Here is an 18171-nt window from a genome sequence, read left to right as displayed (position 1 = left end):
ATAAGGGGAATTTTATTAAAAATGAGATCGCTAAAAACATTAACTATGATAAGGTTAATAATACGTTTTCAAGTTTGAAATCCAGAAAAAAAACCAGTGTAATTGACTTATAGTTAAATTGTTGCAAATCGAACAATAGATTAATGGCAATGTCTTCAATTCCAAAGATTAAGGATGCATGCAGAGTTTTACATGACTACGCAAACCCTTGAACTGTAGATATATTGTAATAAAAAACTGAATTTTTTAAATGTAATAGATACTCATTTTATAGTTAACAATCAAATAACGTTGGTAATTATAAACTATATGTATTACGGTGCAATAAACAAACAAACAAAAAAAAAAGGAATATTTTAAAGGCGGTGGGGGAGACACCCTGAGCTGACCGCACCGGGTGACACCTACCCTAGTGACGTCACTGAATACGGCTACAGCATTTGTTAAAGATGCTTTCATTGAACGTTTTCGTGACTTCGTTTCATACGAGCTAGAATTTTTGTTGTTGTATCTCCATTTTCAGTTGCTTCTGAAAATGCTGCCGATAAAGTGCAACTAGAGCTGATAGAATTGCAGTCGGAATCTTTGTTGAAAGTGAAGTATATAGAAGTGGCTGTGACAAAATGTTACAGTTATTTACCTGAACGTACGTTGAATTACGGAAATTTGCAGCCAGAATTCTAGCTATGTTTGCAAGCACTTATCTCTGTGAGCAGTTCTTTTCCATACTGAAAGCTACAAAAACACCTCACCGTTTGAGATTATCTGATCACAATTTGTCATCAGTGATGAAAGTGTCAGTGGCCAACAAACTTCCACCTGACATGAATCAACTTGTAGCCCAGAATACATGTCGAGCATCAGGACAAACTCAATAAGGCGTGTAATCACAGTCATTTTAATGAGCAAATTGTGCTACAACTTTAGCTGACTAAGGGACAGGTATGCCATTCATTATTGTATTGTTTCTAATGAACATAAAACTAGTAGGCTGTTTTCAAACTGATTTTTGGCTGCGGCCCCTCAGGTCATATTAAGTTTTATGTGGCCCATACACCTTAATGAGTTTGACATGCCCGATCAAAGCAAACATTTTATAATGAAAATGAATGGGGATTTAATACAATTACACAGAACCCCCCCCCCTTTTTTTTTTCAAATCAATGGGAGATAAATGTGTATGTGAATGTACAAAATATAGATTAATACATTTTTTATTTTTTTTAGCAGAACAATATTTGGATAAACAACACACACTATTTGTAAATATGTTGTTGTTCTTTTTATTTATATGCACAATTTAGAAACAGGTTTCTTGAAAAGAAAAACAACTAAAAGCATCATACATTTAAAAAAAAAAAATTAAATATAAATAAATGTTCAGTATATGAGCAGATACACATTCATCAAATGGTGCAGCCTAAACCCAAACATACCAGGTACTGCACTCTCTCATAGTCTACATCAAAAACAGACACACTCAGCAGCTTTCTCCACCACACACTCAGCAGCTATCTCCACCACACACTCCCACATGGCCACACCTTCAACTCATTAAAAAAAAAAGGTCCACAGCAACCGACAGGTATCTAGCATTTAAATACATGTAAACAACCACACAGCCAAAGGGGAAGAAACTCTTCAAACAATATTTCCAAAAAATGACCTTGTAACCAGACACAGACATACATATATATTTATGCAAGTGGATAAAAGTAATATACTTTCAATTTAAACAAAATAAATTTATGACAAAATTGATCAGAGTATCCAATAGTAACACCAGTAAGTGTTTCAATGTATTGGTAAACTGGCTGCTAGCTATAAAATATAAAGTTGACTATTCCATTTTGTTAATGATATTTTCTTTTTTTTTAGATGTTTTTGATATACTTTTTAAGGAAAACTCTTGTCAAATTATTTTGTTTGCTTTACGAACCAGTAAGATGGAGTGAATTCTTGAGTCATCAACCCTATTGAAAGGTTAGTAATTGTAATGTTGTAACTATAATGATTATTTCTCAATATTTAGACTGTTTAAAATTAAGAAGATATTTTCTAAAAACACATTACTACCTTAGCCTCCAGAAGTGGTTTGAAATTGTGTTTATCATTGACAATATACTGCAAACTATGGAAACAATTACCCACCAAAACCATTGATACAAATCTATAGAAATACATTTGTAACTAGGATTCAATGTAACATTTCTCTCTGAACAGAATGTTTTTAAAGCTAGAATTAGTTCTCTAACATTGCATATATATTTACAAAGAACTAACATCACCAAGTGTTGTTGGGTAACTATCATGTATACCTTTGAAAGCATGGTATAAATATTCAAATAATAAACTGTAAATATTAAAATTTTAAAAAGTCCAACATCAAAGATATTGAATGAAATGTTATTGTTTTATCACCTATTATGAAAAGTTTTTACTGAATATTTTGGCAGGTGTTTTCCTCAAAAAAAATTTCTTGTTCTAATTTTTTTTTTCAGTTGACACTTCAAAAAGCTTCATTCTTTCTTAGCTCAAGTTTCAGTTTCCACCTAATTGATGCCCAGCTCCCCAGTTGTGGCCTCGCCATCCCCCTCCATCATTTCCACCATTGTCTGGCCGGCGCCTGACAGGTGGAGCCTGACCAAATCCTCCAGAGCCTCCTTGACGTCTTGGAAACCACTTGTATCTATGAATATTTAAAGAAACATTTTTATTATATGAAAAGTAAATTTCTGAATGTATCACATTTTAAAACTTCAAATTGCAACATAATTACAAAAAAAAAAACTATAGGCATCTAGAATGTTTTTTAAATCTATGTAAATATATGATGTATTAAAAAAAATATAGTGACATGCACTGATAATGGCAAGGATTGCAAAGAAAAAGCAGATTGTCTTCAGCAACACAACAGGCATGAGTAGCTTCTTAGTGTTTACAACAGACATCTCCAAGCAAAAAGTACAAGTATTCACGGGTGCCACCCATGAGACCAAGTAAACCCTGAAACCCGAATTTCCAAATTTTACAAACCCTGAAATCATAAACCCCAAACTTTACCAACCCTGAAACGTACCGCATATGCAATTTAAGCACCAAAAGAAAGAAAAACAGCATTAAATTACTACCTAGATCTATATCATAATATGCCCCCCATGTTTTAAATATGTTATTAGTAAGCCTATCATTATAATAAATAGAGTTTGTGTGTATTTATTGATAAAGCTTGTAATACAAGTTAAGAGGATTTAGTAGGTCTACAATTTTATATTAACAATGTTTGTACACACACCCCCCCCTCACAAACACACAGTTATTTTAAATGAGGTTTCTCTCTTATTTTAAATGATGTTTCTCTCTTAACATTTTTTCCCTCATTATTCCTTTGAAGCAGCCTACTTTAATCAACATTGATAAAACTTATTCCATCAATGTACATGCATGGACCTGTAAATCTATTGCAACAAGATAAAATTGATTTAGTCCAGATCTATTCCAAAATGAACATCTAGATTTAGTTTCTAATATTTAAATGTAGACCTAGATGGCTAGAATGTGCTGGACTGCTTATACATAATTATAATTTATTTGTATAAATCTATTGACCAATCGATCTATTTTTTCTAGCCTCTACTAAGTCTTCAGGCGAACGCAAACTTACTCATTTAATTCTTCAATCATTGATTCTAGTTCTGATCTCAAAACGATGTAAATATCCTAAATCTAGATCCTACTTCTATAATACTCTAGACATAGGCTAAGGCTCTATGTCTATATGGAACCTATACAAATATTAAAATATAAAACACGGAAAGAAAAAAATATATATATATATATAATTTCTCACTCGTGAATTTTTTTTCTTTCTATTTCAAGATCTAGGCTAGCCGCTAGGTACGCGAGTAGATCTAAATCTAGACTATATCTATACTAAATTATAGTAAATACAAGACTTTACAGTCTAGATTGACTCTAGACCAGATCTAGATTCTAGATTGATCATAGAAATAGATTTATACTCTAAATCGAGCCGATTCGAGGCGCATTCCGTAGATCTAGAAATTCTCTATAGATCTACAATGTTTACACTTTTTTGACACTTAAAAACAAAATACTGTACCGGTAAATAAAGCTTAGTGCGCATAAGTCTCGCGAGATACGAGACTGGTCGATTTTGTTTAAAAAATGGCGGCTCGCGCGATCGGAACTAACAAACTAAAATTAACGGGGGGGGGGGGGGGGAATGACCAGAAATTTCGAAAAAATCTAAATCAACTAAAACCCTGGATTTTAACAAAATTGTAGAAGGCAAACCCGGAGGGGGGGAAATCGGACCCCTCAAAACCCGGATTTCCGGGTTATTCCGGAAAAGTGGCACCCCTGCAAGTATTACACATGACCTCAACACTCATCAAGAACAGATCAGGAATGGACAAATACTAAATATAGCAATTTAGAATTTATTTTTTTACCTAGTATTTTCAAAAGGATAAATGTTGCCTATATTATTATAATTATTTAATTTTAAACCTGCATCACAATCATGTGAATACAGAAAAAAAAAAATTCATTGCTATTCCTGATAAATGTGCCACAGATCTAATGAAAGCTTTCTGTGAGGACAATTTTTAACTATGAACATTGCAAATAAACTTGAATAAAGTAAACTAGTTTTTTAAAAATCCTCTTTATTTGAGGTGCTAAACATTCCAAGTTTTTTCTAAATTAAAATTTATTTTCATTGTCTGGATTCAGGTAAATAATAATAACATTAGAAACCATCAAGACACCAGAGCCAGTATGGGATGTGTGGCAAAAACATTAACACATTGACTACCTATCAAAGGAGCTTGAATTCGAATATCAACTCAAGCTGAGTTGTGTTTACAGCAAAGAAACCTTTCTGATAGCCCCTCTCCCCTCCTCCAAAAAGATGTTAGACCATAGCACTCTGAGCATGAAAGTGTGTAGAAAATGGAATTCTCCTAGATACTTTTTTTTCTGGATTCCTTTTCCCATACTCCTATAGAACACCCCAAAAATATCACATAAATTTTATTATTTAACATCAGAACTCTTACAGTATGTTTGGCACACTGAGCAACTGAGCTCCTCCAAAGTCTTGAGGGTACTTGAACATGAGAAAAAAGTACAAGTGTCCAACCACAATACCAAAGAGCTCCATCATGCCACTAAAAGAATATAATATAATTGTTGAAGCATTTATTAGTGCCATCTCTAAATAATTTAATCTATGCTGTTAAATGAAATCTATACAAAACTAATACTATTAGAGTGAGCATGAAAAAAGTAATAACTCACCCACTGCCTATGATGAGATTAAATGCAAACAGCACCCAAGGTAAATACATTGCCTGAAAAAAAAAGATGACATAGGATAAGGGGGAGTCTATCACAAAATATTTTTGACCAAGATTTGTACTTATTATTTTTTGTTATGAAATAACAGACATTTTACAGATGTTTTCAAGACAAGCATTAAAATATACATGTATAAAATTGTAATTGCATTCAAATTAGTGGTTATGTTGAGATTACAATTTTTATTTCAAATTTCTCTTATGTATATTACAGATGTTACTGCAAAAAAGAAGCTAATTATTAAATGTTCTACATTCTATAGAAATGTAGGCTTTTTAAAATTGTGTTAAGAGTTTACACACTGGCACACAAAAAGAAAAAGTGGCACTTGACAGCTGAAATGCTTAGTTTCTGAACCAAGGGGACTCATGCTCAAATCTCTTGGGCTGGGGATTTCAATGAATTTTTGCATTTTTAGTGTACCCCTGAGTCCAACCAATTCTAATGAGTACCTAACTTTATTTAGAGAAAAGTTTAGTCAGTTGGTCATTATACTAGTCAAATGACACCCTTATTAATCGCGGGCCACAGAAACAGATGACCCCAAGAAAGAGGAAGATGGGACAGCACAGGAATGTATGGATCTGCGATTTGATAGCAGATGCCCAGCTGATGAGCAAGACATGGAGACAGTTGGAGAGACTCACCCAGAACCAAGACACCTGTAGGAATCTGTTGATTGCCTTTGACCTAGATAGAACCATAGGGAGAGGTGACATGATGTGATCCTACTGTAGTGATGAAACTGTAAATGATTAACTTTCTAAGTTACCTTAAAACGTGTGCCAAACCAAAATGAAATGACTTGATCTTTATTCAGCTGACACCAAACATACAGTACACTCAACACCATGGGATCCATTAAAAGCTGCAGTTTTAGGGAATGTATACAATTACAATTCATGAAATGCATTGGTAACAATAAAAGCATTTTTTTTTCAGTGGTTTTCTTACATCTCTATTTGTATTGGTATTTACTATCAGTAAGTTTAACTATACCAAACAACTGATGGGGTGTTTTGTAGTACGAGTTCTTGTGTGAAAAGTCCTACTTGAATCTCAATATTTAAAAAAAAAAGACTTTCACTCTCTATTAATGTTAAGAACATGGATGAGTAAAGCCAGATGTCACAGTTATCTTTTGAGGCAGGCTGAATGTTACTTCAAACACTTGACAGTAAATGGTTGGAAAGGAATAATCTATAATAGATACTTTTGTCTTAAGGCAAAAAATAATTAACATGTAAGTCAAGCAAATTATAACTCCTAAGTCTAAACACTAAAAAGATGGCACTTGCTGATTGATATGACAGGAACATTGCAATTAATATCACATTTTACTTTTCTTGTCCCTCACCAAAGATACACAAAGTACATATTGAATAATTTAAGAAACTAAATCACAAAGATTTTTCTTTTACTACTTTAAAAACCAGCAATTAATCTGCTATAAGATCTATAATTAAACACAAATTTAAAAAAGACATTTAAATTTCTGATAGTCAAAATTCTACAGGTTCAAGTATTTTTCAAGGACTTCCTGGTCTAAATGTCCACACACACATACACAAATTTCATGGCTGAGCCTATTGACCAACAGAAAGATTTTACTGATGCTTATGAAAAAGAAAGCTCTTCACTGTCATTTCTTTCTAAAGAACTATAGTAAAGCGTAACGAAATATTCAATCCATGAAGGTAAAAATTACATCAGACTAATGCTAAATATTAGTAAATTATTTTTATTCTAGAAAAAATAATGATTTCAAGATGTATGAAAAATATTAAAAATATCAATAAAAATAAAATACTTACAGGCAGTTCAGCCACAAGCCCAATAATCTTTTAATTAGTCAAAGATTATACATGTATTATTAACTAAAACTACACAAACTTTATATAATTGAATATTTGCCCAAACAATAAGGAAGATAGTCAAAGAAAACCTTAAATTTGGTTTTATTTTGTTTCATAATGTTCTGTTTTACTTCAGAATATAGCAGTGTTTTTATTTTAAATCTTTACTTCAATCATGCAGATAATATTCTACATTACTGATCTCCATTTTTTTTTGTTCAGAATTGTAAATAAACTTCAATAATTTTACTCTTAGGATGTTGATGCTTTACTAAGAAAACCTTAAATTTGGTTTTATTTTGTTTCATAATGTTCTGTTTTACTTCAGAATATAGCAGTGTTTTTATTTTAAATCTTTACTTCAATCATGCAGATAATATTCTACATTACTGATTTCCATTTTTTTTGTTCAGAATTGTAAATAAACTTCAATAATTTTACTCTTAGGATGTTGATGCTTTACGATTCTGAAAACTTATCTATGATACCAACCAAGAATTTCTTAAAACAAACAATATTCAAGATAAAAGTACTTCAAAAATTTTTTAATTTATCCCATTAATCTTGGCAGATATTAAATACTAATTGACATTAATTAATATATAAACAAACAAAGATTAAGTTAATTATTAGAAAAAATTAATGTATTTGTGGCTGAAAATATTTTTTTGTTAAAACTATCTGTCTTTCTAATGAACCAGCTTGCTGAAGTAGAGGAGGAACCAAGCTGTTCTAAATAATGAGATCATAGTTACAATATTGGTTCATCATGGTTCATGTTAGTTGCTGTCAGCAAAGTAAAACTTAAAAAAAAAAAAAGGATACAACAAGACATATCCAGTTGAAGATCAACATGAAAGCATAGTCAGCAGGTGAACCAGAGAATGTGTCTGAAATAAACAAAAAGATCCTATTAGGAATTTTTATTTAAGCTCAAACTTATTGAAAATAGTAGAAGGCTTTGTCAAAGCTAGGGCAGAATGTATTCAGAAGACATGTGCCAAATTGTATTAAGTTTTGGCAAGTAGTCTTAGAAATTGATTCTTAACCTTTTGTTTATGTGCCCTCCTTCTTCTTTTCCCAAAATAAAGAGGGTACATCTGCTACGGGACTGGGGCTGAGAAATACACTGATTGATTTCAAGAATTTTGAGTAGAAGAAATGCAACATCATTATTTTTGTGTTAAGCCACGCTTCATGTAATGCCCATGCTTTGGTCACATATAAAAAGATCAACAGAACGATGGTACAACGCTAGGGAGAAATTTATCAGTTCTAATGTTAAAAAGATGGGTAGAATCACATTGGCTGAGATGTATTAAAATATGCTTTTAAAGAAAGTGTTTTCAGTCAATTTTAATGTTGTAGACGCCTTTTGCGAAAAGGCTTTTTAAAAGTCATATTCAAAAAATGGAAAGATATTTCTTTATTTAACTTTTTTTAAAACATTTGTAATAAAGTCCTTTTTAATTGATCAATGTTCAAAAACAGATCTATAACATCAATGCACAATAGACTTTTAGCTCCTTATATTAGAATAACCGTCTTCACAACCACCCCTTGTCTGCATGCCCCACAGGTTGAGAAATGATGAACTACTTATTTCACTAATATAGTCTATTTGACAAAATTTCTGATTTAGTTTTTGAAAGAATATTTTCTCTTTATATATATTTTAAATATTAATCATGACAATACATCATTAAAAAAAGAGAGAAAATATCCAAACCTGTTTCCAACCTAGTGGAATAGGTGTACAAGAAATAGAGATTCATAAGGTAATGAAACCCCTTTGGTCCTGAGATAGGATAAAACAGTACTGCTGTAATTGGACGCCATATCTGAAAAATTAAAATCTTACTCAAAAATAATTTACTAAATGACCCCCATGCATTTTGCAAATCTAGTATAAAAAAAAAAAGTCAATTATTTTTTTAATTACTTTTGTACAGCGCATCTTTAAAGCACATTAAAATTGCATTCTACTTCTAGGCTTTGTGGACCTTTAGGGAAAAGGGGTATTTAAGAGAAGATTTCCATAATACTTACTTTAAGTGCTCAGAAAATATATATATATAAAACTAAAGCTAATTTAATATTTACTAAAGAACCGGATTTACAGCCAAACTATATTTATTGGCTTTATTTTATATGCATTTTTTTTAAACTTATAAGTATTATAATACAAACTTCTAATACAATTTGATTGAAGTCACGTAACATAAAACAGCTGTTGTATTAAGTTTATTTTTAGACTGAATATTTGCAGCACAAGGTCATGGTAGTATGCTATTGACAAGTGATGACAATTTATTTAATACGATGATGTTTTTTTTAGTAACTTTTAAAAATAGTTTGGATGATGCAAGAGGTATATTTAAAGACTTGCATATATTCAGTTTCAAGAGAGATCTGCGACTAGAGTAAATGAATTTAAATTGAATTGTATTGTACATTTTATGTAGTGTGTGTATCTCAAGTGATTCCCAGTTACAGAATAAAAGTTTTGTATTCATTTAAAAAGATTTCAGTTTTGAGTTTATACTTAAAGTAGTATCTCCGGTATCATGACATTGTTTAAGACTTCTAAAATGTCTAATAGAGAGAACTATACAAAATTAAAACATCAGAAACGCTTTGTGTCTTCAACACAATCGCATTGTAACATCAACCAAGACATTGTGACAATCAGTCTCAAAAGACATTTTATCTTCTGCACTCTAAAATTATCATCACATCTATATTCTTTTTTTTATTATTATATCAAATTTTTGTTTATTCTAGTAAGAAACCTATATTTTACTAAACTATTGCTAGTCTCAGTCTAGACACTCTACTACTACTAGGCTAGAGTATTCTCTAGAGTCTAGAGTTACAGACTAGATCTAGGATTCTAATTCTAGATCAACATTCTAATTATTCAGTGGTTCACTTTAGACACTTTAGTAATTTAGACAATTGTTCGAAATATAGATCTAGAGATCAAATCAAAACTAGGATCTAATAGGTTGATAGGATAACTGCCTGGGCCTGATCATGTGGTATGGGCTCTAGACTACTGTCCTGTCCTGTAGAAGGTATTGGCTAGAATTTAATAATCTTCAAACCTGAAGGAACATACTAGAATTAGATTATTAGATCTAAAAAAAAATAGAATCTATAAAGATTTAACATTCTAACCCTAACTTAAGTTTTAAAATATCAAAATTCACAATCACATTTCATTCATCATTATGTAATTATAATTAATGTAAAAACAAACATGAAACAAACTAGTTACTAAGTAATACTATAAGTATAAATATATAAGTATATAATATAATATATCATTATCATAAATCATATATAATATCTATAGTCTAGACTGAGACTATATTAACTATTTACTATAGTACTATAGTCTATATGGCGGAAAACAGATTGAGCTTTCAACATTCTACTTTTAGGACCATTTTTTTGACTAATTTCAAATTAGCTATTATTGACATATTATATATATCAATTTTATTGCCCAAGAATAGAGGAATTCAAAAAAAAAAATAAAATCAGAAGCAACAGACAATTATTTAACTTGAAAAAATGAGGTCAAACACACTTACCCCTAATAATGAAAAATTCATCACTCACAGAAGATATGTCTAAAAATCCATGAATTTCACAAATTCACAGTATTATTAACAGAAAAATGTGTCACAAAGTAAAATATTTTTATAGAACATTTGAAAAAAACAATAAAAACTAGTTTCTTAAAACATTTATGCCTATTAATTAGCCTCCCCAGACCTCACCCCCTCCGTAAAAAAAATGGTTGCAAATGATACTTTATAATCATCCTGAAAAACAAAACCAGTATCAGTTTTGACATATTATATATATCAGTTTTGATGCCCAAGAACAAAGGCATCCAAATATGGTTCATTCATTATCATCAGACAAGTATTAGACCATAAAAAATGAGATCAAACACACTTACCCCTAATAATGAAAAATCCATCATTCACAGAGGGTATGTCCAATATTCCATGAATTTTACAAATTCACAATATTATTAGCAGAAAACTATGTCACAAAGTAAAGTATATTTATAGACCATTTGAAAAAACAAACAAACAATTTTTAAAAATATTTATAACTAATAAATTAGCCCTCCCCCCTCGCCCCACCCTACCATAAAAAGTCTTTTTTTTTTCTTATATCTTCATGTTTTAACAAACTAATATCAATTTTAGATAAAGTTTATAGATGTATAATTTTAGACTAGAAAAGATCTTATATTAAATGAAATATTATCAAGATATAGATCTCTTCTAGTTCTTGATCAATTTTTAGATCTAGGTCTAGACTCTAGACTACTATACTCTGACTCTAGTCTAGTCTTATAGATATTAGTCCTAATAATAGGTTTTGCATAGTACATGATGTATTCTGTTTACTATCTCATATGATCTCAATTTTTGTATTTGTTGTAATTGTTGCTGAGAAAAGAAATAAAAACAACTTTTATTTGGTTTATAGATTCTATGTGTTTGTTGTTATTTTTAACTATGTCCATAAACCATAAGTAGATCTATATTTAGTCTCTATCCTACACAGCTAATAGTTTTTAAAAATTATTTAATCTTTCTAGATCTAGTAATCTATTAGATTTATGCCTAGATTTAGATCTTTAAAAGGAAAAAAAAAGTGTTTTTGCCGATATATCTACATTCTAGCTCTATCATCTAGATCTATTAATCTAGAACTACCAAGTATCCTACCTACTTGAATCTCTTCTCTATAGTATAATTGACTAGATCTAGATTTTTTCCACTTAAAGTAGTTTAAGATGTAGATCTAGAATTCTAGATTTAGAGATCTAATTAAGCCCTAAGTTTATAAGCTCCTATGAATTATATTTAGATATAAAATCTTAGATTTAATCTACATTTAGACTTAGACAAGATTCTAGATCTACACGTGTACATCGCAGTTACTAGATCTAAAAATGACTAGATTTAGAATAAATTAGATCTCATATTTTTTCAATGTTAAAATCTAGTTTTAAGTCTATGAATAATATTTAGACTTTAGACGTAGAGATATATTTAGACTTATGCTAGGGTCTTGATCCAAGCGTGTGGCCCGTGTACATCGCTACTTGACTATCTACTTAAATCTACTAGAAATGACTTGATTTAGTTCTAAATCATCTAAGAATTTTTCCACGTTAAAATCTACTGATATAGACTCTAGTCCTAATTATATAAGTTACTATGAATTATATTTAGACATAGAATCTATTATAAAATCTTAGATCTAATCTACATTTAGACTTAGATCTAGCTAGTCTAGATTCTAGATCCACGCATGTACATTGCCACTTGACTATCTACTAGAAATGACTAGATTTAGCTCTAAATCATCTCAGATTTCCTAAATCTGTAAGTTATTATGAATTATATTATTATATTTAGACACAGATATATACAATTTTAGATCTACATTTAGTGAATTTAGTCTAGAGACTAGACTGGATCTAGATCTAGTCTGATCCACGCATGTGTACATCGCTACTTCACTATCTACTACTTAGTCTTAGCTACGACTAGTACTACTACTAGAACTAGAAGTGACTATATTTAGATCTCTAGACCTTTTCACGTTAAGATGTAGATCTAAGTCTATAACAAATTACTATGAATTATATTTAAACAAAGATCCAGATCTAAAATCTTTATCTAAGTCTAGATCTAGTCTAGATCTGCGCATGTTTATTTCCATCGCACGCTGGCAGTGCAAAAAAAAGGACGCATTTCCCGAGTCATGATGTTATTTGAAATGAAAACAAACGACACTCGTAGTGAAATGTAAAATATTTACCTAAGCAGTTGATATTATTTTAAAAAATGGTCTGTTATAGTTTCAGTCTATGATAAGGCTTAATAGATGTTGTCGATTCCACTTATTCCGCGAGAATGAATAAAAAATTAAGCACGATGAAAAAAATTGATGAGGTCAAACTGTCCGACACACTTCCGATGGGCTTTAAAAAAAACATTTTTAAAAAACTTTATTTTTTTATACACAAAAAAATAAAAAATAAAACACTATGATTGCTGAAATAAAAATAAATGTGTTTTGAAATTAAAATTGGTACCATTTAAATGATATTTTTATAAAATTGTATGCATAGTTTCACGACGCACAAATTATGAAATGGCATCGAGGCTATTTTTTTTTAATTTTTAAGATAAACTAACAACTTAATTTCTTTTCTTTTTTCTCTATCATTTAGAACAATCATTTCTAAACAGTAAGCATGCATTATTTCATAGTAATGATATAGGTTTATATGTTTCTTACCTTTTCAAAGGGGAGCACATAAATCCAAAAGTAAATCCTGTGTGTCTTTTTTTGCATACTTCATGACATTCACAAATGCACAAATTTCTTATAAAAACGAATTTCAAAAAAATATTGCTAATGAAGCTTCCACAAACATAGGTCTACCCATCAGTAAAAGGAAATATACCACAGATGTTGTATATATGGAGAAAATGAATAATGAACTTCAAAAATGCATTTTCAATAGAAAATCTGTTTTCCGCCATATACATCTAAGTAGACTAGATATCTAAAATAATCTAAATATTGAATATAATATATTACTTAGATCTACGTCTTATTCATAGATCTATAAAAAAAAATCTATATTGGATATTAAATATTATATAGTTAGTTAGTAAGTTAGTAGTCTAATAATTTTTTTTAAATATTTGTAATTAAAAGCACATTATCGTGATCTTTTCTTATGAAATAGATAACTTTGAAGCTTGTAAGTTGGTGTTTACCTGAAATCTATAGATTAGTGAGTTGAAATCGAGTAAAAACCGAAGAGGACTTATTAATCCAAGTCGTCCTATCAACGGAACAACAACAGAACCTGTAAACCAGTACTTGGAAATCTGGGGAATGCTTCTGTACCAGTCCCCTATATCATTGGACGCCATTATCGACGAACGAAGATCATCCGTTAAAACACATATAGAATAGAATCAAGAATGTGAAGATTATCCACTCAGAAAAAAAAGTATATGGTTTGAAGGTTTTGAAATTTAAAACTGACGTGGCTTTTAGAAATAGTACAATCATCCAGATCAATCTTAGAGGAAACAGAAGTCTTTTGTCTAAAGAGAGAAAAAAAAAAGAGAAAATCAAGAACATAGATGTAGGTCTGTGATCACGCATCTACATCTAATATTTTTCGCATTTTATAAAAACATCCATTTTTTAATAATCACGATTTTTTTTTTATGCTGTTGCTTATGACTTTTTACTTGTTTTTCTTTTCTTTACTTGTTTTTCTTTGTTTTATACTTTTGGAAAGGTCCTTTAGAAAGAAATACTATATTTTCTTTTTCGAAATCTTCTTCAGGACCTCAGGGGATGGCAGTGGTCAGGGCTGGAACTCGAGACCATTGTGACGACATCCCAGAGATCATAAAACACTGCCAGGCAACCTAAAATAAAGAAATCGCTTTTTATCGTGAACTTTATTAAAGCCAGAAGTCAATCTAAAAGATGCAGAAGCTGAAAACTACATTTCTATCAGGAATATATGCCTCTATCATGGGGTAGGATTATAGCCTAACATACAAGGACAATGCATGCCAAATGAAGACCTAAAGGAGAATGAAGTCTTACAAATCAAGAAAAGAAAAAAAAGAAGACAAATAAAAGCTATGCTTACGATTTACTTGATGAAATTTATGAGAAAAAAAAAAGGCTGTGAAACTACAATATAAGGTTTCATTTTTTCTCAGACACATTTTTTTTTTCATATTTCATCATATGCCGAAATAGAGGCAGGATCTCCATCATCTCCATGCATGAAATTTTCATTGTCAAGTTTCTTTCTTTCCTTTGCCGACTGAATTTTGATTAGCGCAAACTCATTTTAGCAGGAATGCAAAAGAAAAATTCACAGATCTTGATAAGCTCTGGGTAACTTTGTATTTTTTTAAAACAGCTTTGAATACAGAAACACTTGTTCAATGGTTATCAAAATTTCTTCTTTTAACAATATTAATGGGTGGTTTTGTTTGTTTAAGCCATACTATTTGAATGAATGAATTCAGCGTTGGATAATTTGCAATCGCATTAAAAAAAAAAACATTTTCCCTCTTTAGGCCAATACCTCCCAAAAGGAGGACATGACCCCAAAAAAGAAAGCCGTCTGGTAACTTTACACACGCGGCGTTCCAGTACCACCTCATCGTGGTCGCCGCGTGAACACTCCGCTCTCATGGAGTGGCCAAGGGTACTGGTTGCTTGCCGCTGATGAATGAGCAGCCGGCAAGTGTAAAAGGAACTCAAAGGGGTTATGTCCAGCCCCCCCCTGTGGGGCCCCGGGGCAACGGTTAGTAAGAGACCACGGGTTCTCCGAAAAGCGGATAGCGCTGGACACCAACTCGAGGGTTGGTCGGGTTCTCCTGGGGCTCGGCTGATTCGCGGGTCTCTCTTTGGATAAAGACCGAACTGACTGGCGCGGCCTTAGCGGGCTGCGTCGGACGGACCGGTTGGCGTCCACGAGCTAGGCTCTATCTAGCCCGTTCCCTGGCGCGCTAGTGGAGGAATCCGCCGCGACCAATGGCGACTCTGACACTGGGAATATCGAGAAACGCGCGCCACCCCACTCCTGCCTTGCAGGAAACTTATATGCCAATCTGTGGCGGTGATTGCTTGGGCAGGTCTCTGCCTTGCCCTTAGTGGCGACGTAAGTATAAGCCATGCACGCTGCTGCATTAGAGCAGTAACTAAGGCCGCCAACGGCCTTAACCATACAACCATGATTGACACAGACACAGTAAAAAGCGGGCACGAGCAGACCCGAACAGGCTCCGTGCGCCGGGTAGTGGGCGTCAGGCCTGGACACGAAAAGTCAGCTACTAGTCGCCCCGCGACCTCGATGAGGGGGAATTTGTCAGGTCGTGAAAAGTCAGCTAAAATTCCTCCACCTAAGTCCTCTTCTCAACGAACACTGCATTCGTACCTCCTTCGGAGGTCCGATTCGAATAAGGTTGATGGAAGTCTGCCACAACCTCCTGCGGACCTAGATACACCGCAGGCAAATATGACTGGAAGCGAAATAGTGACGGGAGCCTCCGGCCCCCAAACAACCCAAATTGACACTAGTGGGATCCAACCCACTCCAGGGACTAAGCCCATAAACACTAGGTCCCTCCTGATCTTACAAATTAACATCTGCGGGGTCATCCCAAAGGTGTTAGAGCTCTCAAAACTCCTCCACGAGAGGGCAATAGATGTGGCTTTACTACAAGAGACACTAACTGGCAAACGTAATGCCAGTATCACCGGTTATACTGCATTTAAGTGCAAATGCACAGACTGCCGGGGGCTCATCACTTATGTACGCAACAATCTGGTTGCTACACAAGTCCCCGGTCCACGAGTGCATGGGCGCACCGACGCCATCACCCTCGAGATACATAAATTAGGGCGCAAACTCACGGTAACTAATCTGTATAACCCCCCCCCCCCCAAGCACGAAATTAGTCTCGAATATGACGGTACCAATATCAACTCTCACAACGTCATCGCAGGAGACTTTAATGCTAAGTCTCAGCAGTGGGGCTATGATTCAACCGACTCATCGGGACATAAAATCCATGAACTTCTAAATAATTCTAATTTGTTCTGTCTGCAAAACAAACATACTCCCCCAACTCTATACCATACCGGAAATGGCAGCCAATCTAGACCAGATCTTACTCTAATCACAGCTAATCTAGAGTCACATACTCAGTTTCAAGTCCTAGATGACATTGGAAGTGACCATAGACCCATATTAGTCACAATTGCCCTCTCAGAGGCCAGTGGTGTAACCCCAAAAGCCCCACGTAGATGGAGTTACACCAAGGCGAACTGGCCAGCCTACGAGGCAGCAGTCAACACTGCCCTTATGAACATTGCAGTGGAGGATAGGGACGTTGACATCATATACGGCGAATTAACAGCAGCTATGTTGGGTGCGGCCAAGAGGTTTGTCCCGCGGACTTATCCTGGCGTAAGGCAGAAACGAGTGTGGTCTCAGGAATTGAATAAGCTGGTCCTGAGACGTAAGCGAGCCCGGAGGCTTGCTGAACGGAAGGGTACCCCTGAAATCCGGCGGGAGTACAATCGGCTCTGTAGAGCCACGAGTGAACTGGCCCGACGCGTCCGGTCGGACCATTGGAACGCTGCCTGCGCCGGGATGGATCTTCGGGATACCTCGAAAGCCTGGCGTCTTCTGCGAAACCTAGAGGCCAAAGACACAGCGCGAACGGCTGCCCCTCTATTGTCACCCGGAGGGCCGGTCTCGACGGTAACCAAAATGGCCGGCTTGTTGAATCGACATTTTGCTAAAATCAGCAAGCCCGAAAAGAAGTCTGCCATGTCCAAAGCCCTCAACAAAGAACGTAAGAGGCTCGAGAGGGAGCCGGATGAGCCGGAAAGCCAAGCAACGTGCAACGCGCCCTTCTGTCGTGCTGAGCTGGACAGAGCGATAGCTAAGTGCAAAAACCGAAAAGCTCCGGGGCCAGACAAGGTTACCCCCGAGATGGTAAAACACCTCGGGGGCATTGCGAGAGATAAACTCCTGGAGTTTATGAATCGAACCTGGGCAGAGTCCAGACTGCCCGGGGCCTGGAAGAGTGCTGTCATTGTACCAGTCCTTAAGAAGGGAAAAGACGCGACTAACGTGGAGTCCTACAGACCCATTTCACTAACCTCAACCCTTGGCAAAGTTGCTGAGCGAATGGTTAACGAGCGGCTAGTTTGGTGCTTTGAGAGTGCCGGTGTCCTGGCGCCAGAACAGGCCGGCTTTAGGGCAGGCTTGAGCCCGATCGACCAGGTAACGACATTCGCACAGGAGGTGGCCGACGGGTTCCAG

General features: G+C 34.1%; 1 protein-coding gene across 1 annotated transcript; it reads right to left on the bottom strand.

Moving 5' to 3' along the window:
* Positions 1-1267: 1267 nt before the first annotated feature.
* Positions 1268-14418, bottom strand: LOC106079050 (derlin-1-like). Its single transcript, XM_013240156.2, has 8 exons — positions 14072-14418; positions 8971-9082; positions 8067-8131; positions 7200-7226; positions 6158-6253; positions 5326-5378; positions 5085-5195; positions 1268-2689 (listed from the first exon to the last, which is right to left on the bottom strand). The coding sequence occupies exons 1-8, from the start codon at positions 14228-14230 to the stop codon at positions 2542-2544; spliced, it is 771 nt and encodes a 256-aa protein (XP_013095610.2). The 5' UTR covers positions 14231-14418; the 3' UTR covers positions 1268-2541.
* Positions 14419-18171: the final 3753 nt, after the last annotated feature.

The sequence above is a fragment of the Biomphalaria glabrata genome, chromosome 7 (genome assembly GCF_947242115.1).
Source record: "Biomphalaria glabrata chromosome 7, xgBioGlab47.1, whole genome shotgun sequence".
NCBI lineage: Eukaryota > Metazoa > Mollusca > Gastropoda > Planorbidae > Biomphalaria > Biomphalaria glabrata.
The sequence above is the reverse complement of the archived record's forward strand: the minus strand, read 5'-3'. Positions and strand labels throughout refer to the sequence as shown.

What these genes read in the sequence shown, in the direction of transcription:
- LOC106079050 (XM_013240156.2), bottom strand. Translation starts at nt 14,230, where the DNA reads ATGGCGTCCAATGATATAGGGGACTGGTACAGAAGCATTCCCCAGATT. An exon ending in TTCCACTAGGTTGGAAACAG is followed by an intron (nt 8,132 to 8,970) that starts GTTTGGATATTT and finishes TGTTTATTTCAG; the next exon opens with ACACATTCTCTGGTTCACCT. An exon ending in CTCAGTGTGCCAAACATACT is followed by an intron (nt 2,690 to 5,084) that starts GTAAGAGTTCTG and finishes AAATATTCATAG; the next exon opens with ATACAAGTGGTTTCCAAGAC.